Here is a 26976-nt window from a genome sequence, read left to right as displayed (position 1 = left end):
ACTGAAGGAAACCCGGTGGTGTTTCCCATACTGACACAACTCACACTGCAAAGATGACAGACTACTCAATGATGGAACAAGAAGCTTGAGAGCTTTAAGAAATGGATGGTCGAGTCTACAATGCCACTAAGGAGGAGCCAAGGAGGATTGAAGTGCAATTGTAGAGCCTTCATCGTCAAGATAATACAATTCGCCAGCTTCATGCCCTCCACCAATCTTCTTCCCCATTGTTAGATCTTGAAAAACACAAGATGAAGGGTAAAATGTGATAGAACAATTGAGAGATTTGGTTAGTTTGCTAACAGACATAAGATTAAAAGGAAACTTGGGAACATATAAGATAGAAGACAAAGGTAGAGATGCAATGGTAACATTACCAACACCGTAGATGGGGGAAGTAGATCCATTAGCTAGGGTAACACTATTTGATGTAGAGGTTGGAGAAAGAGAGGAAAACACACTTGGAGTCCCGGTCATGTGATCAGAGGCTCTAGAGTCAATTATTCAGGGTGAGGGTTTGGATGCTAGGCAAGCTATACCTGAATGAGCAAGGGTGGCAGTGTTTTGATGTGCAGTGGCCTGAAGAGATCTCTCATACTCCTCTCTAGGAATATTCATCATTTCCCTCCCAGAAGTAGTTGTGACTATAGAAGATACTGGATCAACTGGTTGAGTATCACTAACTTCACTATCGCCAACAGCTGCATGATTAGCCCATGTGGATGGTGGGCCATGTAAATCATAACAAAAATTGGTTGTCCTTCTCTTCCACAGTGTGTGCACTTCTTTGTTGTGCTCCCCCTTCCTCTGCCACAACCTCCCCCTGAATCACGACCTCCTCCACTAGTACGACCACCCATAGGATTACTACAGCCTCCCTTAACTATACGACCACCTCCACTCTACCCATAAGAACCACCTCGAGTACTAACCAGTGTTAATCTTTCGGAAGTTGTGTTACTCTCTGAGGGGCTAAGAGATATCCTACGGAGTCAGGCAAACACTTCTTCGAGAGTCGGGAGAGCAGATCCTCCCAATATCTGTGCCCTGACCGGTTCATACTCTGCTTTCAGTCCCACCAAGAACCGCGTAACATCAAGTTGTTCCCTTTGTTGTTGCTGAATTTTAACGTCCGAGGTTAAGGGATGATAGACATTGAGTTCATTCCGAAGATTTTTCATGCTGGCATAATATTCTTCAAGAGTCTGATTTCCCTGTTGCAAACTGAAATATTCTTGATAAAGCTGATAAACCCTTGTAGCAAGGTTCAAAGTATCGATATGATACGAGTTTCAGCCGTATCATATCAGCACTTAGAAACGGTCGAAACTCTATTTATTTTTCACTTTTTTTTCAAAGTTTGTTTTTTTGGAAAGTTTATAACATATTTTTTATTATTAAAAAAATTGGAGGTTCGAAACACCTGGAAACATGTGTTTCGAACCATATCATTTTCAAAAGATACGATATGATACGCCCAATACGGGGCGTATCATATCGATACTGTGAACCATGCCTTGTAGTGTTGTCTTGTCCCAAATAGAGTTTCTTCACATGTTCCCATATATCCCTCGCTATATCTAAAAATATAAAGTCAACACTGATTTTTGGCTCCATACTGTCCCACAACCATGTCATGATCTGAGCATCCTCTTGCTCCCAATCCCTAAACCCCCGGGACTCAGCACTCGGTTTCTCCTCCCGTACGTGTTTCACTTTCTTCTTGGCCTTCAGAAACACTTCCACCGACTTGGCCCATGGAACATAATTTTCACCGTTGAGTTTGATGCATGTCATTCGTACACTTAAAAAATCAGGAGATATCATCACACTTGAATTCTGGACCACTTGAATCACCCACCGATGCCATATCACTCTACAAAGTTGGTCAAAAAAAAATTTTTCAGCTACTGCAATACTGTCCTTCTACTTCCACACCAACTAGGGGTGTCAATTGGAATGGATACGGTCCAATCCGATCCAGTCCAATGTGAATCCATTACAAATGGACCTGGTCCAATCCAGTCCAATGAATTTTTTGAACCATTTTGAACCGGTCCAAAGACTGTCCAATCTGTTCAAATTTCTGATAATTTAGATTGGTTTCAACTCAAACTTGGTTCATTGACACCTATGTTCTTATTTTCTATCAATGGACCAGATATTGACTCAATCGAATATAAATTCATTATGGATGGACCAGGTCCAATCCAATATGTCATACCGGTCCGTCCAGTCTGTCCAAATTCAATGTCTTTTTGGTCCGTCCAATCCGTCCAAATGGATTTTGATTTGGACGGAATCCAACCCAAAACCGGTCCATTGACACCCCTAACACCAAGACACTTAAAGTCACCACTCGCTTGCCCTAGCATGTATTCAGCCACTGTGAACACCACTAATCTGCGCACTGGCAGATTTAAAAACACCTAGAATCCCTCTTGAAACTGCTCATTAGAGGGCAGACCACAACCACTACACCCACTCAACCACCACAGCTGTCACATATAGTGACAGCAGTCCACACACAGACAACCTTGGATTTCTTGTTCACTCGAACTGCTGTAGTTGCTTACTGTCACCATAACCAGAAATCTAGGTTACTTCACAGTCCTCTAACCCAAATTTCTCACACCATAAAAAAAAAGGCTGCTGCAGAACCCTTACTGTCGTGAAACCTTATGTATTGCCGCAGAAATAGAAACCCTACTATCACGAGCTACTAGATGTTGCCACAAAGATTGGGCTCCTTCTTCCCTAACCCAGATTTCTCACGCCCAGAAAAAAAAAAAAAAAAAAACCGAAAATAAAGAAGGAGAAGACAGAAGGTTGCAGTCGGCTTCTAATACTGGTGCTCTGATACCATGAAAGTGTTCAGCCAAACAGAGAAGAGAAGAGAGAAGGAAGAAGAAGAAGATGAGAGAAAGTGTCGAACTGGATAGACTATTCGTCTAACCCAGTCGACCATATACTTTGCATTTGAAATTATAAGATACAAAAAGACTGCAATGCCCCTGCATGTGAGGAGACATACAGCCAACATAATACATAAAGAGAAAAGCAAAAAAATACCCTTTTCTAACTGACTCTAACAAAAAGAATTAACAAAAAATAAAAACAAAAGAATAAATTAATACTTTATAATGTAAAACATAAAATATTTTTCAAGTAATAAAATATTAACTAGTTAGTATTTTTAAAATATTTATTAAAATCAGAAAATATTTATTAAATTTTATAATAAATCATATTATAAATTTAATGTAAAAAATCAGAATAAATTTATTAAATTTTATACTAAATCATAATTTATTATAAATTTAGTATTAAAAATCATAAAAAATTCATTAAGTTTTATAAGAAATCAGAATTTATCATAACCTTAATACTACAAAAAGGAGAATCAGTTTATTAAATTTATAATAAAACATAAAGTATTATAACTTTAATATTTAAAAAATTAGAATAAATGTATTTCTATTTACTAGTGTGAAATAAATATATTTGAATTTATAATAAATCAAAATTAAAAATAAGAAAATAAAATATCGGATAACCTTGTAAAAACATCAAAATGCATAATAAATCAGTAAATCATCATTTACAAATTTGTTATTGATCTTAGTTTCTTAGCTTTATATAATGGTTGGGAATAAGATAATAGTCTAGAAATATGTATTAATGTTTCTTTTATCATTTTACAAAATATCATTGCATATTTTCACATATTTCATAATGTTTCCACAATGTCTCTAATTTTTACAATATTTTCCCTCAACATTTTCTGAAATTTCCAACATATGTCCTATATTTTGGTAAGCGACATTTCCATGGACATCAACATTTTAAACCTTGGTTCCAACACTTAATGTTAATTGAAACACAAACTATCAGGAAAAAAAATTATTAACTCCTCTAGTTGCATGGAAATTAACCTCCACCATGCATTGGGATTCAAAAAACTCTTACAGACACACACACACACACGAGAGAGAGAGAGAGAGAGAGAGAGAGACTTCCCATGTTTCAACCCACCCCCTTCAGAACTGTGGCTGATCAATAATCTCCACTTATGCAACCAGAAGTATAAACTAACCCACATTCTCATGCTTGCCAGCCTGAGATTTTACCATTGCACTGCTAATGTAACAAGGGGATATGTTCTTAGCTGGGATTTTCACTGCACAGAAGCTCAAAAGGATTCTCTAGCAATGATATCTAGTCAATCCATGACAGAAAGACAGTATGCACAGGAAATCAGTAATCCTAAATACCCACCGAAAATAACATACTGATCCTCAATCTCCACATCTAATGTGAAATGCATGAATTCTTTACTAATTTTAAGCATGCCAGACTTCTTAAATAGATATTATAAGGTCACAATTTCAGTCTATGAGGTAACTTTCAACTAAGAAGTAAATTCCAACTTACGTTTTAAGGTTTTAATCTCTTCCCAAGTAAGGTTGAAGGTAAAAATTCCAGGCGTCAACTGAATCTGTGGAATATCAGTGTTACGAGTGTTGAATTTTGATTGAGCAACATTCGTAGTGTCTATAAGATTTATAGAGCCTGAACATATGGGGATTCCATCCTGTGTCATTTGAACAGAACAATCAATAACATCAGCACCAGCATCGCGGGCTTCCATATATGCAAGATTTGTAGATCCAGGGTAGTCTCCACTAGCTCCATTGTGTGAGATAATGAGCGGATTTGCTGGATGATAAATTAGGTAAAGGAATTAAGTTGGCATTGATGTCTATAGTGCTTTTTATTAAAATATAAATTTATAAAACACCAACAAAAAAAATGAAAGAGAGATCTAGGAGTTACAAGTTACAACAAGACATCAGTATATGCTTGGTAATGTACCTTTTCCAGAACTGTTCATGTTTGCATGAGCAAAGCAATCTGCAAAATGGTTGGGAGAAATCAATATCCTGAAGAAAAAAGTTTTTGAAGCCAAACATGTAATATTTAAGAAGTAGGCAAGTAATAAAAGTCATAAATGTTAAATATTATAGAAAATTACATGCAATTGTATTAAGAATAGTTTTACCTCTTATTTTCTAAGCTATAATATTAACATGTAACCCAGTAAGTTTTTAATTCATTTAAGAATTTAATGGGATCAGGGATGTGTAATAGTTAAGCAAGCAACAAAGCTTTGCTATTTTTCTCCCTTCAAAGCATCTTTCTCTTCTATCCTTCAACCTTTCAATACCAGTTGTTTGATTTTGCTTTCTCTTCTTGTGTTGGCCATTTGACAGAAAAATTTTAAAAATTGTCTCCCCCTTCCATCTGCATCATTCTTGCCCTTTTGTCTCCATTTTATCTTCCCTTAGTAGGTTACTTTATTAAATGATAGCTTCGCCTCCATTCTGGATTTGCTTTCCACTTTTTGTATGGTGCCTACCTCTTCTTTTGTACCAATTGAAGTTATCATTTCTAGCAGTTCCTTCCATTTCTTCATGGATTTGAAACGTCCTCTTTCCAATTTTTAATCTTTGCCTTTAGCAGCTGCAATTTTCTGGCCAAGATGTGAGGACCCATCCCTTCTAGCAGTTCCTTCCATTTCTACCATTGTCTCATTTTTTGAGAAGAGGTAAAGTATGAATATCATCAAAAGAAAAAAGAAACCCTGTACAACTAGAGGCTGTAACAGGGAGAACCATACAAAAACTAAGCCACTATCCCATCAACATTAACAAAAAGATTTACATAATCAAAAAGGGAACTAAACTCTGAACTGTTTAAGTTAAACTGAGCTGATGACCAAGAAAACAGTTTGCCCACAATTGTATGCCAAACAACCTCCTTTTGACTGCCCTTGTTCTGAAAAATTCTGGAATTTCTCTCTTGCCATATAGACCACCACACAACTCCAGGGATCGCTTGCCAAATAGCCTTTCCACTTTTACTCAAACCTTGTAACTGCCTCCCTTTCAAGAAACTCTCCACTGATACCAGAACCAGATAGCAACTCTTGTAGGAAAACAGACTGTGTACTTTCACCCAGATGCTATAATAGAAATTACAATGTAAAAACAGGTGATCAACTGTCTCCTCCATCTTCGACCCAGATATAATAAAACCTAAATGGGCTTGATTTTCTTCCCTATCATTCCTTGTTAAGGAAATTAGTGCATGATGAAATAGGGGGCATGCAAACTGATTGATGCAATTCTGGGTGAAATTACACAGTGAATCTGTCCAACTTCACCAATGTTGGAATTTCTTGATTATTTGCCCATGTATACTCTCCAGACAGTGGCAGATCCAGCATCTGGTTATGAAATCAGTGAACCCCCTGCCTGAAGTAATTAGTGATCTTATCATAAAAGAATCGGATTGTCTTGAAATGCCCACCTGCACACCATGGCAGCAACCACCTGAACCCTTACTCCATCTAGTTTCCCCCATAAATTAGGTCTTTGCAGCTCATTTGAGCCATATACTCCAGTAGCAATGCTTCTAAGACCACCTTCCTACTCCACTTCCACTATGAGATAATAAACTCCAATAGTCCTTGCATGTTACTTTCTTCGAGGTTCCATATCTAATGTTCCTAACTGTCCCATTTACCAACTGACCACACTAACCACTCTGATCATTACCCCGAATGCTTACAAAAGATGCTTCTAGGTGCTGAAGCCGTCTCCTATATCATTAAGATATCTGGATTTTGTTTCCATATGAAAGGGCTTAATACCACTCTTCTACAGCTTGAACGCAAGCCTCAAACATACCACAACAAGATATTTAGTCATGTCATCTTAACAAGACTGAAACAATCTAGCTCCTCTTTCTCCACCACCTCAACCCCTCCAAGCAACTGGCTCTTACTATTTAATCCACACGTACCATCACTTTGACCTTCTCCAAAGGGTATTTGGTCAGTTTGATGGGGGATCTGTTTTTATGGATTTCCACCTATGATTTTATTTTATTTTTTGACAAATGGATTTCCACCTATGATTGCTACCCCATTTTATCCATTCAGTCATTTTGGTCAGTTTTGTCTCCCATTATTTTAACTCTTTATCATTTGTTCTTTTCTATAGGGGTATTTTGGCCATTTTAAAGGTGGACATTTTTATGGATTTCCTCTTATGATACCATACATTTATCCATTCCATCATTTTGGTCATTTTCATTATCTAGTATCATTTTCCCCTGTTCATATTTCATCATTTTGTCCTTTCTGGGTATTTTGGTCATTCCAAGGGTGGATCCCTTTGTACGGATTCTTGCTTAGGATCCCCTCCCTATATTTGTTTGATTTTGTTGTTTTGTTCATTTACATTCTTTAGTATCATTTTCCCATATTTTACCATTTTATCCTTTTCTCGAGGATTATTTTAGTCCTTTTATAGATGAATCTATTCCCCATGGATTTTCATCTAGGAGCTCTACCCAACATCTGTTTTGTTTTCTAGCCTTTGTATTTGCATCATGTCTTCTTGTTTTTCCTTTTCAGTTATCATAATTTTTCCCATTTTGCTTCATTTATGGATATGGAGATTTTGTTTCTTTCAAAGGTGGATACACCCCATCATGGTTTTCACCTAGTATCTATTTCTGACATTTCCTACCACCTTATTTTTAAATTTTGGAAAACACATGTCAGTTTCCATTTATGATTTTCAATAACCTTCTTAGCGTTAGTCTGATCCATCTTTTTGTTAATTTTATGCTTTATTTCCATACCTATGAATTTTATTTAGGAATTGTGCCCCATAACAATTTCATCGTTTGATAAGCTTGGGTTTCCCATTTTAGTTTCTTGTTTTTTTCTTTTTAGAATTTTGATTTCCTTTAATAAGTTTAGATTTCATGGTTATTGATTTAATTTTGTCACTTTAATCATTCATCAAAAAAACTCACTTTAGTCTTAAGCATGTTGCCACTATTCGAGTGATCTAATAAAATCCGGATATCTAGAAGTCATGCCACTTTTTGGAGTTTCAAAGCACCCATGTTGTTAAGTTTGAAAAGTTTTGATTATTTAGAGTGAGTTTTATTTAAAATCAAATTTTGACTTTAATCTTTGATATTTTAACTTTAGATTCAATCTATTTTATAATCTTTCAACAATTTCTGTTTACTTTATTCTTGTTAATTATAACAATGGATGAGGGTGATGCCTCTTGAGGCAAAGAACACGCCATTAATTTTGGACATTCTCTTCATAACATTCACAAATTTTGAATGTAGTTTTTTATCAGCAACCATAAAAGATCAATTTACTAATAATGTGAAAAAGAATGCATGTTCAATGTACAGTATTAGTTAAGCAAAAAAATTTTGAGTTTCATCATCAATATTATTGTCACCTTTCCTACTTTTTAGAAACCATTTGTTTTTTGGGAAATATGAGGGGGGAAGTTGGTCAGCAGGAAAGTCATGTTTTAAAAGCGCAAGGCGCAAAAAAGCCACAAGGGTCAATTTGCACCTGAGATGCAAGGTGCAAGGCGAGGCACGTGCCTTTTAAGCAAGGCACAAAAATTAAAAAAAAAAAGCTAAAAATCAAGAAAATCCAAAAAATGCAAAAAATCCAAAAATTATTAAGCATAATATTAATAAAAATATAAACTTTAATTTTAAAATAAATGTTTTAAAAAACCTATTGTCTAATATTAAAATAGATAAATATAACATGTATAGCATATTCAAATGAGAATTTAAAAATAAAATCAAATATATAAAACATTTTCAAGCATATAAAACCCACAATCTCTTTTTTTCTCAATTGCATTACTTCAAGTATCTAATGTGATGTAAAACATATTATATTCCTGATTCTACGAGCCACCTTTGTACCATGCCCCTCGAGGCAAGCCCAAACAAGTCCACATTAGGTCTTAAATTCTTAGTTCTCACACAAAAAAATAATGATTTGGTAGTTTTAATTGCTTTTGAAGAAGACATTCATTTAAGTATGCATATATATAGTTACAACTATCTCGCGTCATTTTTTTTGTTAATTAACGCATAAATTTATCAGGAGCTTGACTAGTAAAATATGACGAGGGAAGATCATACCTATGGCCTCTGATGGAGTTATAGGGAAGTCAGACAAGACACCATCAACAGAGAAGCCACCATTGTCAATGAAATTAAGATACTCCTTTATTGGATCATAGCTATAGTTGTAGCTAAGAGGTACATCGTTAGCAAAATCTGATGCAAAAACCTCCAGCCCTTCCTTATGAGCATCTGATACAACAGAGGTGGGAGGTTGTAGATATAGACTAGTTACAGGCCATATGTAAGTCTTGGGAACAAGGATTCCAGAAGCAAATGTCTTGACAAATGTAAGATTTTTCAATAGTGAGCCATACGTCTGGTTGGTTGAAGGTTCAATATCATCGACACCTAGAAAGCGGAATACCAGTTTTGTTGTGCTTCTCCTGAATCGTGCTGCAATACTGCTAAGGAAAGCCACCTCTGGTGATGAAATGTAATTGACAATAACACGTCTTGATACAGAAAGTACAAAGCTTCTCATACTCAAGTTGTGCTGCATATAGAATGCATCATGCTGTGGAATAAATGTGAGAATAGAAATTAGGTCAAGACCAATTTTTATAATAAAAGCATCGCACCACATTTGTTCGAAGAATTTATGACATTGAAGTATTTTATGTGTCATAAAGTAAGGCCATTACCCAATGTTGGTCCCAACTCCCAACTAATTGAGGTTTTGGGAGGGGTGGACTGGGAACAGACTTAACCTCCAGCGTTTTTTTTGCACAAAGTTGCTTTTACATGTCATAAAGTAAAGAGCACAAAGCCTAATATATACTTAATAAAATTTTATGGTTATTTACAGAAAAAAAAGAAAGATTTTATTTATCTATCCACCAAAGCCGAACATTAATAGACATAAAATGAACAAAAAATATGGCTTCAATATGAGATGCAACTTACAATCTAGGATACCCTGATGTCTGTACATGCTTACTGTACCAGGTTCAAGTAACATGATGTCTATTTGATGCAAAATTTTTATTGCATAGAGACTTGTAGAGTATACAGGAGGGACAATTCTAGAAATGTACAGGTGGTATTTTTCAATTTGGCAAGATACAAGTACTGGACAATGAAAGTTTAACTTAAAACAGACCGAAAGTAAAAAAGCAAGGTATTCGACATACTGAATGTCCATATGCTGAATTTCAGGAAATGGAGAGTCATGTCAATTTCTTGTATCAGTGTCTCATTATGAACATCTTAGCTTATAGTTTAAAAATCATTTACCTGAATATTCAACCATAAACCTGGTGGTCTTAGGCTCGCCAATTCTTCAACCCTTAGAATACTGAAAAGATTACCATCAAACTTATTTGTTCGAGAGTAAATTCCTTGAGTTACTGTCCAAGAGGGAAATAATTATTAGTAAAACATGTGATCTGGTATTGCATAAAGCAATGAATGATAAAAAAAAGTATGCAGTATAGACTAAGTAACATTTCATAGGCTCCAGATCTTGAAATCCATATAGGTCTAGATAATATAAATTTTCGAAAGAACCTACTATGTCAATAAAAACTTCAACTAGCTATTTATCAAAAAGTAAAAATAAAAACTTCAACCAGCTTTCCGTAGAGAAGAAAGAGTACAATAGCATAAGACAAGAGAAAACACAACAATTTCATCCACATGCATGGCAGTAACAACCAAGATTTTGGCTTCAATTATTGTTTTAGTTTTATGGCCCAATTATAATCTAGGGATACTCTTCCATGGTCTGTAATTTGGTGGGGCATAAAAGGAGCCAATGGTCCTTGGCAGCTTGATAACTAGGTGAAGCATATAAATTTTTTTTATCTGATTTGATTACTTGTGTGTTTCTCATTAATAGCAATGCCAAGATTCTGCAAAATGATTATTGAAAATTCGATGCTCTACTGTTATGACGATATTTTTTCTGATCAATATTTTCTTTTATCTCAATTTCATGCGATAACAATTTCAACATCACTTGAGTCCAAATCTTCATCTTCCTCAGCCTCAGACCCCGTTTCCAAGTTTGCAGCGGTTTTTCTACACCATATTTTCTTCCGAAGGTTGCTTTCACTTCCACATTTTCACTTTGAATATGTTTTATATTAATTTGAGCCAATGAGATTTTTAAAACATTTAATTTCTTTTAAAATTCAGGCTAACATATGTATCATGTTAGAAAGCCCTTGCATCCTCCTCACCTTATGTCTTGCACCTTGGGCACTAGAAGGCCCTTGCATTTTTAAAACAATGAGATCAAGAGAATAGCAAGTAAAGGAAAACTCTATTGGAGAATCACCCTTTCAGCTATCTTATGGAATATTTAGAATGAGAGAAACCAAAAGGTATTCTAAAATAAAACTGGTCACATGGACAATTTGTCGAAGAAAATATTTAGCAAGTGTAAATACAAATAAGTTCAGCACAAAACCTTGTATATGGTATTTCAAACCTTGCATTTGCATTCTTCCCTAACTGAGCCTAAGGTAATAGGAGATTGCTTTTCCTTGATTTTATTATTTTTTTTTGTAGAGAGGTGTTGTACTTGTGTATCTATTATATAGCCTCTCACTATATAGATACATTGGTGGTTGCAAATGAATTTCAAGAGATTTATGCCCAAGTAATGAAAATATGCTTTACCTTTTTCTAAAAAAATCTAAGTATCAAGAACATCATGAAATCCACCCTCCCGTCTGTGTATACACATATGTACATAGAATTGTGGCCTTTTCTATGTCATGCAGTTATTACACAATCAGTATGTTAACTTCCTATCAGTGTTTAAGATTCCAACCAAAATCTCAAACATGTTGGAAAAATTAATGAGGGCTGCAATCAGTATGTTAACTTCCTATCAGTGTTTAAGATTCCAACCAAAATCTCAAACATGTTGGAAAAATTAATGAGGGACTTCTTGTGGGAGCCAAGAGAGGAGAAGAAGGATCATAGGGTGAGTTGGGAGGTGGTAATTAGAAGTAAAAAGCCTAGGAGGTCTTGGGATAGAAAATATTAGGAAAAGAAACATGGCCTTTCTAGGGAAGTGGTTGTGGAGATTTCCTTTGGAAAGGGACAAATTGTGGACGAAGATAGTGGCTTCGTGGGCTGGAGGATAATGGTTGGGATCTTGGAATTTTGGAAAGAACTACAGGCATCTCCATGGAAACTGGAAAGCCATCCATGATATATGTCTAGCATTCTCTCCTTGGATCAGGTATGGATTGAATTCAGGTAACCTAATAAAATTTTGGGAACAAACTTGGGTTGGGGATACACCTTTGATAGAACAATTCCCCTCTTTGTATGCTCTATCAAACCTAAAAAATGAACCTATCTCTTCCTTCTTAGTTCCTTCAGTCTCAACTTCTGGCTTTGGGTGAAACCTAGGCCTAAGAAGGGCCATTAAGGATACAGATTTGGACTGCATTTTGACTTTGTTAAATATCCTTGATAATATTTTCCTGGACCCCACTAAAGAAGATATCAAAATATGGACCCCCTCCTTGGGTGCCTTCTCTTATGCCTCTTTTTTTGAAACCTTAACTCATCCTCCTACTCCTCTTGGGTTGCCCTTCCCTGTTAAAGAGGCTTGGAGTAAGCCCATTCCTCCTCGGGTTGGTAGTTTTTGTTGGGAAACTTTCCTGGAAAGAATCAACACAAATGACCTGATTCAAAGAAAGAGACCAATTCTTGTTTATCCCCAAATCGGTGCTCTCTACAAGGTTGATGGGAAAACTGGCTACAACCTTATGGTTACTTGTTTGTTTGCTAAATCTATTTGGGAGTGGGCTTTCTCCTTTTTTGGGTGTAATTGGAACCCTGCTTTGAATGTGCAAAGTCTATTCTCTTTGTCCTATTTCAGTTGGCCTAAGAAAAGAGGGAGGATTATGTGGAGATGCATCAGGGCAGCAGTTTGTTGGTCCTTATGGGAAGAAAGGAACTGTCATATATTTTCAGAAAAGGAAAGAACTGCTGAGAGTTTAACAAATTTGATACACCTAAGGGTGGTTCACTGGCTGAAATCATTGGACCTTTTTACAAACTTCTCCATGACCGACTTGCTGAGAAATTGGAAAGAGATAGCAAACTCTGCTCAGGTTAAGAGGATTTCTATACCCATTCGGACTCCCCCACCCTCTGTATTTATAAAACTGAACTTTGATGGGAGTAGTTTTGGAAATCTGGGCCATCTGGGATTGGGAGTGTCTTCAGGAATGAGGAAGGGTTTATTCTGGCCTTGTATTCAGGCCCAATTGGAGAAGGTGACTCTCTCAGGGCCAAGATTTTTGTGGTTTTGGAAGGAATCCAAAGAGCAAGACAATTGAACATTAGAAGATTGGTTCTTGAAGGTGATTCGGAGGTGATGGTTAGATGGCTAAAGGAAGACAACAGTAGCATGTGGAACCATAGTAATGAAAGGAAAAAATTCAAATGGCCTGCTAGGGACATTGAGGTGGAGTACAATTGGGTGAAAAGAAATGCCAACTCATTTTTCTCATTTTACCTCCCCTATATCTTGTAACTGCTTCCTTCTATTTTAATAAAGCTGATTGTTATTGATCAAAAAAAACAGGTGAAGTAAGATCTTATTGCATAAAAGGATAATTAGTACAACAAGAGGCAACAGCAGAGGCCCAGACCCCAAAGCAACAAGCCACACACTATACATCCTCCAAAACTCCATACATTGAAGGGACTGCAACCCAGATAGATCAACCACAACTTCAGCATCCTTCGATCTGCACTTGTTAAGGACGATCCTTCTATTTCTTTCAGCCCAGATCGACCACACCACAACAGCAGCCCAGATTGACCATACCTGATGCCACAACTTTGTTATCTGTTTTTCAATTGAAATAAATCTGATCAAGGAAAAATCCAAGACCACAGCTGAGATAAATAAAGGAAAGCTGATCAAAGACCGAAGGAGCTGCATCATCAGCTAGAATGATGACTGATTCATCTGATCCATTTGAACAAAAATTTCTTTGAGATTATAGCTCTTGCTTCCCTCACTAAATGTCTGAACATGGGCCTCCATTTCCCTCTAATAACCAGACAATCACAACCTGGGAGTCTCCCTGACTTGATTGAGCTCATCCCTGTTAGCTGCCTACCTTGTAAGACCATCCTCTAATTAGGCTTTCCATGTGAAAGCCTCTGAATTCATCCCTACTTCCCTAGCTCATATCCAATGAGCAACTATGATTGTGATGATGTTTATCATCTCATCTGATGTAAGATTGGTATGATCCAAGGCTCGACTCAAACAATTTTGAGGGAAACTGAAAACTAAATGATGATGGTAAGGCGTTAGGTCCAAGGTTTGGGGTTGAGAGGTTAAGGAGTAGGCCTAGGTAAGGTGGATGAGGGGTTGTATAGGGTTATATAGCTGCATGAAGTGACTAGGAGGGTAGTTTAGTGCTGAAATTCATGTAATAAGCAGAAATTTCTAGAGAGAGAAAATAAATAAATTTCAATATCTCAAGATTGGAATGGATTTTCTTCAAACTGTTTTAGAAGGAAAGATTAGGAAAGTGAACCAAGCATGAGGTTAAATTTGGATTGGTTTTAAGAAAGGTTGGGCACAAAAAGGCAGGAGTTCTCAAAATTAGAAACTTTTGAGAAATAGGGTTTTTTAGTAAGCATTTTTTGAAAACTGTTTTAATGGGATGAAAAAGAACCTTAAATATGGGGAAGGGCTGAACCAGATCTGGGTTTGGTGGGGAAGCATTAGCGAGATAGGTTTCTCTCTCTAGAAAGGTGCATGGATTTAAGAATTGAAGGGAATAGAACACGGGTCCATCAGGAAATTTGCTCAGAATTTTCTTTTTTCTTTGAGAAAAGTGTAAGGTATTGTATTAAGTAAAAAAACAAAGACACCCATTACAACCTGCACAGACTGGAACTGTGCAGTCCAAACATGTATCTCAATCAATTCTTCTTACAGAAAGAAGTATCATGAACAAGAAACTGGGTATAAGGTGTATTTCTGAATAAACTGTGAGCTGCCATCCAGGAGCATTGTTTTAAAAGGCTTAAGCCTTGAGGTGTGAGGCATACGCCATGAAGTGAGGCACACAGATTTTGCCACACAACCTTGATTTGAGGTTTAAGACTTTGTCAGAATTCCTCAAGCCTCAAGGCGTGAGGCATAGCCTGAGGCGTAAAAAGGCGTAGGCCTCAAGTATCAATGATTACTTTATGATTTAATGCAAAATATATATATATATATGCATTTTCATAATTCAAAACATATAGAAAAACACTTCAATAATTATAGTACAAATAAAAGGTAAAAACGAAAAACCAAAAGGACTAATCAAATTCTTAGTTTCTTTTGGATAAATCAAGTGAGATTTTTCTTATTATTCTGAATGTAATATCACAAGTTTGTTATTTTTCTCATTTCTTCTACTAATGGATAACATTTTCATCTTTCATCAATAAAATTTCTTTTACCTCACCTTCTCAAAAAATAATAACAATAGTATTATTATCATGATCAAATCAACTAAGTTGTTTCCTTTCTTCTAAATTGTTTTTTTTTTTCATGCAATGTAAATTGTTTATAATTGTTAGTTGATTAGTTATTATTTTATTTAATGCTCAATGCCAAAACTTATTGCTTATAAACTTCTAGTTTATAGAATATGTGTACTTTCTATCATTTTAATTTGGTATATTGTTTGTTATTTTCATCAATTTACGAACTTTGAGGCTTATGCCTTGCAATGCCTTGAGGCTTACACCTCAACTACGCCTTTAGCCTTTTAAAACCTTTTCCAAGAGTATATTCTTCCCCGTAGAGATTATAAGATGTCTTCTTCCCTCTTTTCTTTGTTTTCAACGATTCTTCCATTTCTTTCCTCCCAAACCGTCCAGATCATTGCTAAAGGCAATATTTCTCATACCACTTTTCCTTTCTTAATCAAACCAGTTAAATGCCAGCTTCTATAACAGCATCCTCCAAGGTTTCAGGGAAACACCACTGCACCCCAAAGAGATCAAACATCTTGGCCCGGTCTTTTGATAATAGGACAGTGTAAGAATATGCAGTTAACTGTCTCCATTTCATCTTTACAAAAATTAAATTGTGTTATCTACAGAACAGCCTCACTTCAGTAAGTTATCAACAGTCAAACACCTGTTATGATTTAAGAGTAGCCAACCAAAACAGAAAAGCAACCTTTTTGGGTGACCCTGTATGCCAAACCCTGACCCAAGGGAAAAAGGTCTCCTCGCAGCTAGCCAACCATTTATAGAAAGATTTCACTGAGAAACTTCTGTCCTTACTCCATCTCCAAAGTCTTCTATCATATCATTTTGGATTGTAGTGAATACTTATGTATTTATTCTTTTTTTTCTAGGGGGTTGGGGGGTCCACTGACAGTGAGATTCAAAATCAGTTCTGGTAGAGCAAAGGTCCATCAGGAAATGGGCATTATATACCTAACATGGACGAAAACAAGGTAACATTAGTGGCTCTGTTGGCAAGAAAGATTCCACCAAGCTGGAGATGATGGCCTTCTCTTTGGCCTTGGGGTTGCTACCTTGTGAAGGTCCTCATCTCCTCTCGATTGAAGGGGATTTCTATAAAGCGATCAGATGGGGCAAAGGTTTTGGAAGGATTTCTATGACAATCATCTTACATGCTGAACGAGATTAAATTGCTTTCAAGTTTATCCTGCTTTATTAATATGGATTTTTAGTTAGATGAATTCCATTGTTGATAGATTAGCTAGTTTGGTTGCAAATTTATAAGGAAAATATAACAACTCTTATTTATCAAAATATATATATATATAGCAACTCTTCATTGATGGGTGCAGCATCTTTTGAAGCTTTAAGCGATAGTGTTCTTTTCCTTGCCAACTTCTGGGCTTTGGTGAGCAAGGAATTCATCATCATCATCATCCATGCCTTATCCCAACATGAACAAGGAATTCATAATTATTTCAAACAAAGCCCTTCAAAGGAACTTTGTTCAGATCCTCTTATTCATTTTCTCACAGATTAGCATGGATCTAACACTTTAGCTTTCAACAGAAAATTAGGGATGCAAAAGCCATCAAAGCTGAGAGGTGGTAATCCTTCCTACTGGGTCAGGGATTGCTTTGAGACTAAGTTTGCCACTTTCGCAGTGCTTGGTGATTTGGCAATTCTATCATCCAATGGACCAAAAGGTTTGAAATATGATCTACAGCACATTATCTAGATGGCATTATAGATGACCTTACTGCCTTTAATAAAATGCGCTAGATTAAGACTCTTTACAATCAGTAGTAGTAACATCATACCAGTCTTACAGACCTACTGCAGGGAAAGAAAAACAATAGTTGAGAGCCATCTTGCTCCATATACATAGGAGTGAGAAAACTTGGAGCATGAAGAGGTATCCCCATCACTCCTAACCACACCACACATCTTCTTCTCCCTTCATTTATCACCCCTGCCACCGGAAATTACCAACTTAATCAAAAGTCAAAACCCTACACCTTCGAACTTTTTAACTCCAGAATCAACTCAACATCTTCCTTGCAATGAAACAGAAACAAAAATAAGCCACCATTTAACTTTATTACTCCCATCACTCTCTCCAGAACCAATTTATGAATTTCATTAATAAAACAAAAGCATCCTTGTACAATAAGAGGCTATAAACAGGGAACACACAATAATTGCCCAGGAAGCACTACAATTTTTTTATCAATAACTGAATCAGATTCATTAAATTCAATAAGCTCTCTTAGCTCCCCCAACTAGAACACAAATTACAACAATGCCCAAAACAGCCAATTTCTTCCCACCCCTTGTTTGGCTAAAGTATCAGCAAACAAATTAGCATCTCTTTTCACCCATTGAAAAGCAATTTTCATTCCTTGTAAAAGCCACATGATTCTTCTTTTTTCATAAATAAAGTCCCACCATCCAATCTCCTCTTGCTTTTGAAGACAATTTATAACTAGCTTTGAATCCCCTTATGTTGACAGCTTACTACTTAGAGTTTTGGATTCCCTCCATGACAGCCAATATTTTAGCCCTTAACAAGTCACCCACCCCAGTTGGACTTGTGTAGAGAGCAATAACTTTCCCTTTATCATTTCTGAAAACACTGCCAATCCTTGAAGGACTAGGATTTCCTTCACTACTACCATCAAAATGCAACTTGATAAAACCACTGGAGGAGACCAAGATGGCCTAACAATATCCTTGAAAGGTGTAGAATCAGCTATTTCCTTCCAATTTATCAGAAGGTCACAAGCGAGAATGTTCTCAAAAAGCTGCAGGGATTTCACCCAATGGATCACTCTAATAGTGATGACTTCAATTAAGGCATCCCTACTCCTCTCTTTCTAAGAAAAGGTTTCTTTACTCCTTTCTTCCCAAATTGTCCAACAAACAGTTGCATGAGTACAGCTCCATAGAGTTATTCACATAGTTTTCAAGGCGCCAAGGCGAGGCTAGGCGACTCGGGGGCACCTTGTCACCTAGCCGCCTAGGCGGGCGCCTAGGCGATGGATTTTTTTATGTTAAAAACATAGATCCTAGGGCAGTTTCCTAGGTACCATAACCATATTTCTTTAATAATTATTCATGATTTTCATAAGAAAAGTATAAATTTCATATTAAAGTATAGAAAATCAACATAATCATGAGAAGAAAAGGAAGAAGGAAAATTCAAAAAATATAGGGGCTGAACCCTTATTTTTGTTATAGGAAAAGAAGAAAATAAAAAGTATTGGTAGTAGTAGTAGTAGTAGTAGTAGTAGTAGTAGTAGAAGAAGAAGAAGAAGTAGAAAAAGAATATATGGAAGAGGAAAATGTGCCCTGATTAGATAAAATTTTAAGTTCTTCCTTACTTATTGGTTCAGGTTTTTAAGTCTTTGAGGGTTCACTACAGAATTTAGCAATGTCTGTGTTGATTAAACCCTAAAAAATAAGAAAATAATAAAAAGAAACTAGTATATAAACACACAAAATGATTATTTTAGTTTAATAATATTTATTTTATAATTATTATCTCAAAAAGAATGAATAAAAAAGTATTTTATAGCAGGAAGTAGAAAACTACTAGGCAATTAGGCAAGGCGAGCCTCAAAGGGCACCTTGTTGCCTAGGCGCCCGCCTAGGCATCGCCTTGACAACTATGGTTATTCCCCTCTTCTTTGGCCAAATGACAAAAGAATAGGCAAACATGCCTTGAACATTTGGCGGAGGGTTTCACCTACACCCAAATAAGGAGCAAAACCAATCCCAAATTTCCAAGCAAAGGGGCAGGTGATTAATAAGTGATAGCAAATCTCACCATTGACCTTACAGAGATAGCACCAGTGTGGGGATAAGCACCAATAAGGTCTTTTTCTTTGCAATAAGTCATAGATATTAATTCTTTTCAAAAGCACTTCCCAGCAAAAGGCTCGAGGCTCTCACTCTGGGTGGTACAGGATTACTCTAAATCTCCTTAATAGGGAAAGGAACTCCAAGGCTTCAATCAGCTATATCAAGAACAAAAAGAAAGAGGCAAAAGTAAAGGAACCAGAAGTAGATGAGGTCCAAATCCAGTTATTCCTTTTTGAAGGATCTAGGAAACCCTTCAAGACCTTGGAGCAAATGTGATACATGTTAGACAGTTTTGTATGCCCTTAGCTTCAATCCAATTTGATGTACTTTTGACATTTAGTGTAAATAAAGAAAGTACATGTTTGATTCATGTTGTTTGGTATATTTCTGTGTAAGACCCTAAAACTGGACATTTATAGAAACTTGTGTTAGTTTTAAATGTTCACAGCCATTGGATAAGTCTGGGGAGATTTATCCTGCCAAGGCTGATACTGATGTGCCACCAAGTGTTGGGATGGCTTGTTTCGGCCATCAGGGTAAGACCCAAGGCACATGCAGTATGGGATTGCTTGAACCCTTGAACCGGACCAGATTTCCAGTATTGCCCTAGACCTTGGAGACAGATGGGCAAAATTGGAAAGTTACACCTGACCCTGGACTCGATTATGACACTTCACTACGTGTCGGATCGAGCTGTCTTTGATATATCAATCAGTGAGATCCTTAGTGGGGGTCAAAACCTGTATATGTTGGGGCAGTCTGAGAATTCATCTGAGTGAGTGATCATAGTGACAGGATCGTGGCTGGTGTGTAGATCAATGTTTGGGTCCCACGCCATACAAAGAAGCCCAACTGGGCAGCAGATTGGAAACTAGTTAAACACTGAACACTTAATGGGCCAAAAGCCCATTACGAGCTGGGCTGATATGATCACCCATCTATGGGGCGAATCTGAGATTAATGTTAGTAAAAATGATTGGGCTTTTGACCTTATCCACTCTAGGAGACCAAATTTAAATCAGATTTGAATCTGGTAACCTCCTGATAAGATCAGAAATAAACTAACTTAATCTGCAGATAGGATTAAGATTATCCCCTATCCAAATATTGATTTGGATTGTGATAACTCCTAATTAGGAGGATTTCTTAATCAAGAAGAAAGGAGGAGAAAGCTAATTCGAATATACCAAATTTCGAACCAAGCTTTTTCAAGAGAGAATAAAGTCTTCTGCATACAAAGATTAGATCTCAAAACTCCAGAGAAAAGAAAAGTTGTTCAGCCATCTTCGTCCCAGGAGTTCTCCTCCAGCCGCCGCCAACCCCTCTTGCAAGATTCGATCTTTGTAGGAGAAAGAAGTCAAGAAATCAGTTCTTGACATCAGTCTTGCAGAAAAGACTGAAAATGATTCAGTGTTCAGAGTTTCCAGTGGGTTCTTGTGAATGATCCAGTGTAGGACGCACCCTGCTGGTTCCGTTCCATCAACAGATGTGTCATCTTCAGCAAGAGCGGATCTTGGTATCTTCTTTGGACGTGAACACCAACTTTGGGAGATATTGTTTCTCCGGATCAGGTATAATCCTTCATGTTCCCTTTTGGTTCAGATCTGGTTTGATTATGGTTCAAGTAGAATCCTTGAATATTGTATTCTAAATTTAGGGAATATGATTCCCAATTGGGAGAAGGTAGGAAAATTTTTTAAATTCACCCACCCATTCCGCACCTTTCTTGGCGTCCATTAGATGGATCCTACCATTCTTTCAATACACTACTTATTTCAGACCAGAGGTAGATAAGGTCCAAATCCAACAATCCCTTTTGAAGCCCAAATCCCAATCAAACCTAGCCCTTGGATTAAAAGGAACCAAGAACAATGAAATAGGCTCACCCTTACGGTTTGAAAAAGGATAAAAGGAGGGGAATTGAACCTTAAAGGGAGAGTTTCCAAACCAGACATGTACAAAAAAGGCAATATATTTTCTATTGAACAACTTGTGAATTACCAGCCAAGAAAACATCTTCTCCAAGATTTTTTTAGGATACAAAATCGGGAAAGACTCCCCTATTTTTGAATATCCTGGCATTTCTCTCCTACCAAATACACCAAAAGGCCATTACGAGAACAATGTTTCAAACCAACCTCCCTCTCTTACTCAAGCCTTGGATCCTCCAGCATTTTACAAACTCCACAACAGATTCTTGGTAGCAGCTACTTACTGAAACCTGTCCCACCATTGTGCTCTATCAAAAGCCACATTTTCTTTCAAACTATGTTTTTAAATAAAATTTTTACCTCTTCAGACCACATTTTCTTGGGTCTTCCCTTAGCTCTTTTTAGAGCCTTCTTCTTGCACCAATTCACTACTCTCCACAACTCAATTCAGACTAAGTCCAAACTATTTGTGGTGCACTACATGAAATCTTCCCCGCCATTGTGATCCATCAAAAGCCATGTTTTCTTTCAACTTATAAGTTTTTAAATAATATTTTTACCCCTTCAGATTAAATTTTCTTGGGTCTTCTCTTAGTTCTTTCAGAGCCTTCTTGTGCCAATTCACTATTCATTGGTTCAGTTGTTGGTCATCTATACACACAATCAAACATCTCAGTCAACTTTCCTTCAAGAAAAGGGCAGCCCAGTGCATGAGGCTCTGGGGAGGAACAGATGTATGTAGCCTTACCCCTGCAGATACACAGAGAGGCTGCTTCCAAGTTAACTTTCCTTCAACTTGTCACTAATTGTAATTGGAACTACTCTTAAGTCCCCTCTACTTCAGCCTGCACTTATTTCTGATTCTGTTCTTTCTAGTCTTGCCACTCATCCATCCCAACACCATTATCTCAGATGCACTCATTTTTCAACATGTTTCTTGATTGAACACTCTGTCCCATGTAGCAATGCCATCTTAGAACTGCCTTTGAGAATTTTCCTTTTAGTAACATTCGAAGGCCCTCCAAAACTAAGAAAGATGGAAGCCTTCGCCAATAAAAACAGCTTCTACTTTCAAAATGAGCCCTATCTCTAGTCTGCAGTACCATATGCAGCCAAAACATATCAGGCTATGGCAGTATATTAATAATAAACTTGCAACAATATCTAATTTATGACATAATTGAACTGAAAACAAAATAAAGAAACACACACAATCAATTTAGATCTAAAAATGGTAAATTGTCCAAAAGGAGAAACAGTATGATTTCGTTCTGTTGAGAATTCAAAAATCTCATTCAGGATTTCTGGATCTATGCATAGAATACTATTATTAGATTAGAAACAACTCAAAGAAGTTGAACTTACAGTAAACATTTGCTAAGTCATTCAGAGTATAGTCCACAGGGAAGTATCCTTTCATAAGTTGCCCATTCACAAGGTAGACAGTACTATTTTTGAAAACATTTGCGATGTCAGAAGAATTATCTAGCTTGAGATCTGGAAAGCATATTCCAACTGCATCCTTTGTCAGTTGCACATCACACCATAAGATCACATTGCTTAAGCTGGTCATATTTGCCAAACTGTATGCAGCATAACTAGAATCTGGAAAAAGCCCTGAGAAGCCACCCTTAGCTATGACTAAAGGTGCTTTCCCTGCAAACAGTAACCAATAGAATAGGCCTGCTCATTCAATAGTTCTCTAAAAAGACTAGAGCAATAACAATATGCATACAAGAAAAATCTAGCGAACATTGGGCAGTTGGCATTCAATCTACCAAATTTTGAAGGGATAACAAGAAATGGTTTAGGTGCACAGACCAACTAAATAGAAAAGATTATTATCTCTGCATATCTTCTTTACAAGCATAAATCATCAAAAAAGATGAAGAAAACTTTCCAATCAGACACAACATAGATAAATAAATAAATAAGGCTTCCAACTCTCAAAGGGTTACTTATCAAGGGGAAGGTAAGATACTTGTTAAAGGGCAGCAAGCTTACTCTCATTCAAAGGTTGGGTCGAAGGCACTAAAATTTGTTAACACTTTGCTGCTTGGGAAGTGAGAGTGGAGATTTGCGATAATTCCAGAATTTAGATGTGTAGCAATTCAAATTTCACTTGAGGCTCTTATTTAATTGATTTATAACTCTTGAATGATAGAGTATGATCACAATAAAGTATCAATACTATCACACATGGAAGTAAAAGAAAATGCACTTTGATGTAGGAGTAAACAAGGACTACAACCCCACTCACATACAACAGCCAAGATGGTTTCAAACAGAAGACGGATAACAAGGAAGATGACCTTTTTTTATTGTATTTTGTCTTTTAACCGTAGCACTAAAAAGAAAATATTTTCAAGAAAAAAAAAAAAAGAACCCAAGGAGGAAAAACTTTGCTCGTATATAGCCATAATCATCCATTTTTCACAACATACGTATACCGCTTGAGCTTTTCCTCAGAAAATACAAAACAAAAAAAAGCACGTTTATACAAAAAAAAAAAAAATCAATTTTCTGACAAAGAACTCTCTCAAGAGATTTCTTTTCCCTAAATCTTTCGTTTTATCTCAACCAAAATCCGAGACAAAATTAAAACAGTAACAGCAAACAAAATCGTCCTCCGAGATTCTTATTTTCTCCTTTTTTTTTTGTTCATATCACAAAATTATCCAGCATTTCCCCAAAGAAAAACAACCAAACAACATAAGCAACGAAGTAACAACCTCAGAATTCGACCATCAAGTGAAGAACTAAAACCAAGCATTTAGAAACGAAGCGAGAGATAGAGAAAAGAAGAGGAGGAGGAGGAAAAAGATACAGACCATTTAACGTCAGCCATGGACTGGTACTGTTGTTAGTACTGGATCTCTGAGAAGTGACCAGAACAGCTGAGTAAAGAACCAAAAGAAGAAAAAGAGGACGAGAGATCAGCATTGCCGGAAAGTTGGCCGAAGATTAACTCTGCTCTGAAACTTCGGGCAAGTGGCAATCGGAAGAATGGAGTCTAATTGGAAAACGGGAGAGATTTGGTTGTAGTCTTGAAAATACAGCAGAAGAAAATGAGTTATTCTTCTGTTCAGCTCAGCCCCAGCTCCAGAGAGAGAGAGAGAGAGTTGTACTCTTTTTCAGGATGGCTTTTATTATTACTCTAATTATAACTATTATTTTGTGTTATTGTCTGAGAAGCTCTCTCAGCGTGAAGTTTACAGTAATATCATTAGCTACCATAATAATACGCGTTTCCACATATCTATTCAATCCAACGGCGCGATTGGCTCGAGCTAGCTGATGGGAGCTGATGGATTCAGCAGATCACACTCACTGACTCACCCACCCGGTAGGTTTTGTTTTGAGAGTTCAAACTCGCTGATATGGGGACAGCTAGTCGACGATGTAATGGGAGCATCTGGCAGTTGTCCACGTGTTAATACATTATTGGAGGAATTCCTGTTTCCGTCAGCAAACGCGCAAACGTTCCTCATATAGGTGGGTCCCTGTTTTTTGTTGAGAGTTGAGAGACTTGAGGCCGGAGCTTGCTTGCCAATTGCGATAAAGGTCTTTTTATCTCTTCATCAGTTGTTATTGCTTTGCGGCAACCAGCAACTACCATATCACCGTTTTTGTCCAGTGGTTCCTTACTTCCTTCTTCCAATTCCAAGACTCGAAGAACCAAAGTCAGTCAGACCTTGTACAATTAATAAAATATCTTAAAAATTCTACTTAAAACGTGGGACTGGCCCACTTGCTAGCTTGTTCTCGTCATTGATAAATCACGCCGTGACGCTAGTATCCGCCCTTCCACCTACGACCTTTGATGCCCTCATCCACTTTATTTTCTACCGTTGGATTTCTAACTGACGGTGACTGCTTTGGTGGTTATTAGCTAAGGCTTGAGAAATAAATCCTGTATGGTGGAGTGGACTTGTTAAAAGTTAAAACTTAAAAACGACCCAAGAAGGTTCAACGTGAAAGAGGCGAGAGCGAGCTGAAATTTCAAATCTGTTTCCATCCTGATAGTGCTACCGCCGGTTGATGAAGATGGGCACCGTTCTTATTTGTTTGCAAAAATATTTTGCAGGCCCACTTTACAGCTCGGTTTTTGCTTCACGACATTCAACTATGATTTTGATTTGCCAGAAATATTGTCTTTTTTAAATTATATTTCAGTTGGAGATAAAATGTTATGTTATATACTCCAAGATTTTTAAAACCGGACCTGACAGGGAACTGTTCTGAGACCGGTTCCCATGTCAAATGGTCCGACCATCTGATTCGAATGGATGGTTTGTTATGATTTAAAAATTGAAAAAAAAAAAGAATAAAAACAGTTGTTCGATTCAGCAATTCAATCACCAAGGTCAATAGGTCGTTAATCAAATCAATAATTTTTTATTAAAAAACAGTTTTAGGGTGAAATAGAACTTATTACTTAACCGGTTCTTAATTTTTCTGATCCAACCATCTAATCCAATCCGATTTTCAAACCCATGATATACTCTTCAAATATATAATATATTTGATATTATAAATATTGTTTGGATTATAATTAAAAAATATCCCATATTTTAGTAATATATTATTTTAATTATGATATTCGTCCCAAAGTGAAATTTAGATTTTCAAGGATTGAATTTTTCCACATTAAAAGTTTGGTGTCCTAAAATGGAATTGAAGATTAAAAGTTGGGCTAAACAACAGTTCTTTTCTCTTTTTAGTTCGAATTAGGAGGGAGCTTAGAGGTATCGTTGGTGTTTTAAGTATAAAACGTGGTCACATCAGCCAGATAGGCATTTTGAATATAATGGTCAAATTTCTTTTCGATTGAGATCTGTTTTGAGTTTAAATTTTATAAAATACTTCTCATAGAAATCTAGCCGACTCCGTATTGTCAGATAAGGCTTGCGTGGTGTTGACGAATGACGGTAATGAGGATGATGGTAATTCCTGTTGGCCTGTTGGGGGTGTGTCAAGAAACATCAAAGTTAGGATGAAAAACACAAGTTTTCACCATAATTCAGGTACGAATGGTGGTGTTTGTATTTCAAGTATATATGGCGTTTTAAGTCAAAATATTGCAAATTGAAACATTAATAATACCAAACACAACCTTGGTGATTGATTTTAGTTGCATTAATGTTCTGCAATTCTTGATATGCATCCGTCTCACGGACATACAATCAAATTAACCCTCGTAATTGTTACAACCTTGAGTAAGGTTTCCATGGTTAAGTGGTTAAGCGTTATGAAAAGAGATTTTCTTTTTCTCTTTTTCTTGGTCAGATTTCCCAACTTGGTGGTCCTCACACTTTTTATTTGTTGATGGGGGCCGGAGAGAAAGAATATGGTGGTTGTGTTATAATTATTATTGATCAGGTCCACGGGGAAGTCAATGTTAAATGTGGAGGTTTCAATCAATTTGCTTAATCAACCTTTCATAAGGAACCTTCTTAATATTATCATTTAAAAATGTTGAGTGGCCAAGAATTTAGTTTTTTATAAGATATTCGAGTTTGATTTATGAAAAGCTCGATTTAACTAAGTCTAAATTGAGCCCGAGCTTAATATATAAACTTATTTGCTAATTGAACTGAGTTCGAGGCCAATAAAACTCGGCTCATATGGCTCATAAGCCTCATAAGCCTAATTTTGATTTTACATATACATACATACATATATATAT

General features: G+C 36.6%; 1 protein-coding gene across 1 annotated transcript in view; it reads right to left on the bottom strand.

Annotated features, from left to right (window-relative positions):
• SVL1 (SHV3-like 1) overlaps nt 1–24637 on the bottom strand; it is a 32166-nt gene extending 7529 nt beyond the window's left edge. Inside the window, exons 1-6 of the mRNA XM_088954336.1 lie at nt 24119–24637; nt 22653–22943; nt 10267–10379; nt 9049–9547; nt 4876–4914; nt 4435–4719 (exon numbers count right to left, since the gene is read on the bottom strand). Coding sequence (XP_088810462.1) covers nt 4435–4719; nt 4876–4914; nt 9049–9547; nt 10267–10379; nt 22653–22943; nt 24119–24230 — 1339 coding nt within the window. The 5' untranslated portion in view covers nt 24231–24637. The remainder of the gene's footprint in view (nt 1–4434; nt 4720–4875; nt 4915–9048; nt 9548–10266; nt 10380–22652; nt 22944–24118) is intronic.
• Between the last annotated feature and the right edge of the window lie 2339 nt (nt 24638–26976).

Source organism: Nelumbo lutea, chromosome 1, assembly GCF_056320005.1.
Source record: "Nelumbo lutea isolate HS-2025 chromosome 1, American lotus-T2T, whole genome shotgun sequence".
NCBI classification, from domain to species: domain Eukaryota; kingdom Viridiplantae; phylum Streptophyta; class Magnoliopsida; order Proteales; family Nelumbonaceae; genus Nelumbo; species Nelumbo lutea.
Note: the sequence above shows the minus strand (reverse complement) of the source record. Positions and strands in the feature narration are given on the sequence as shown.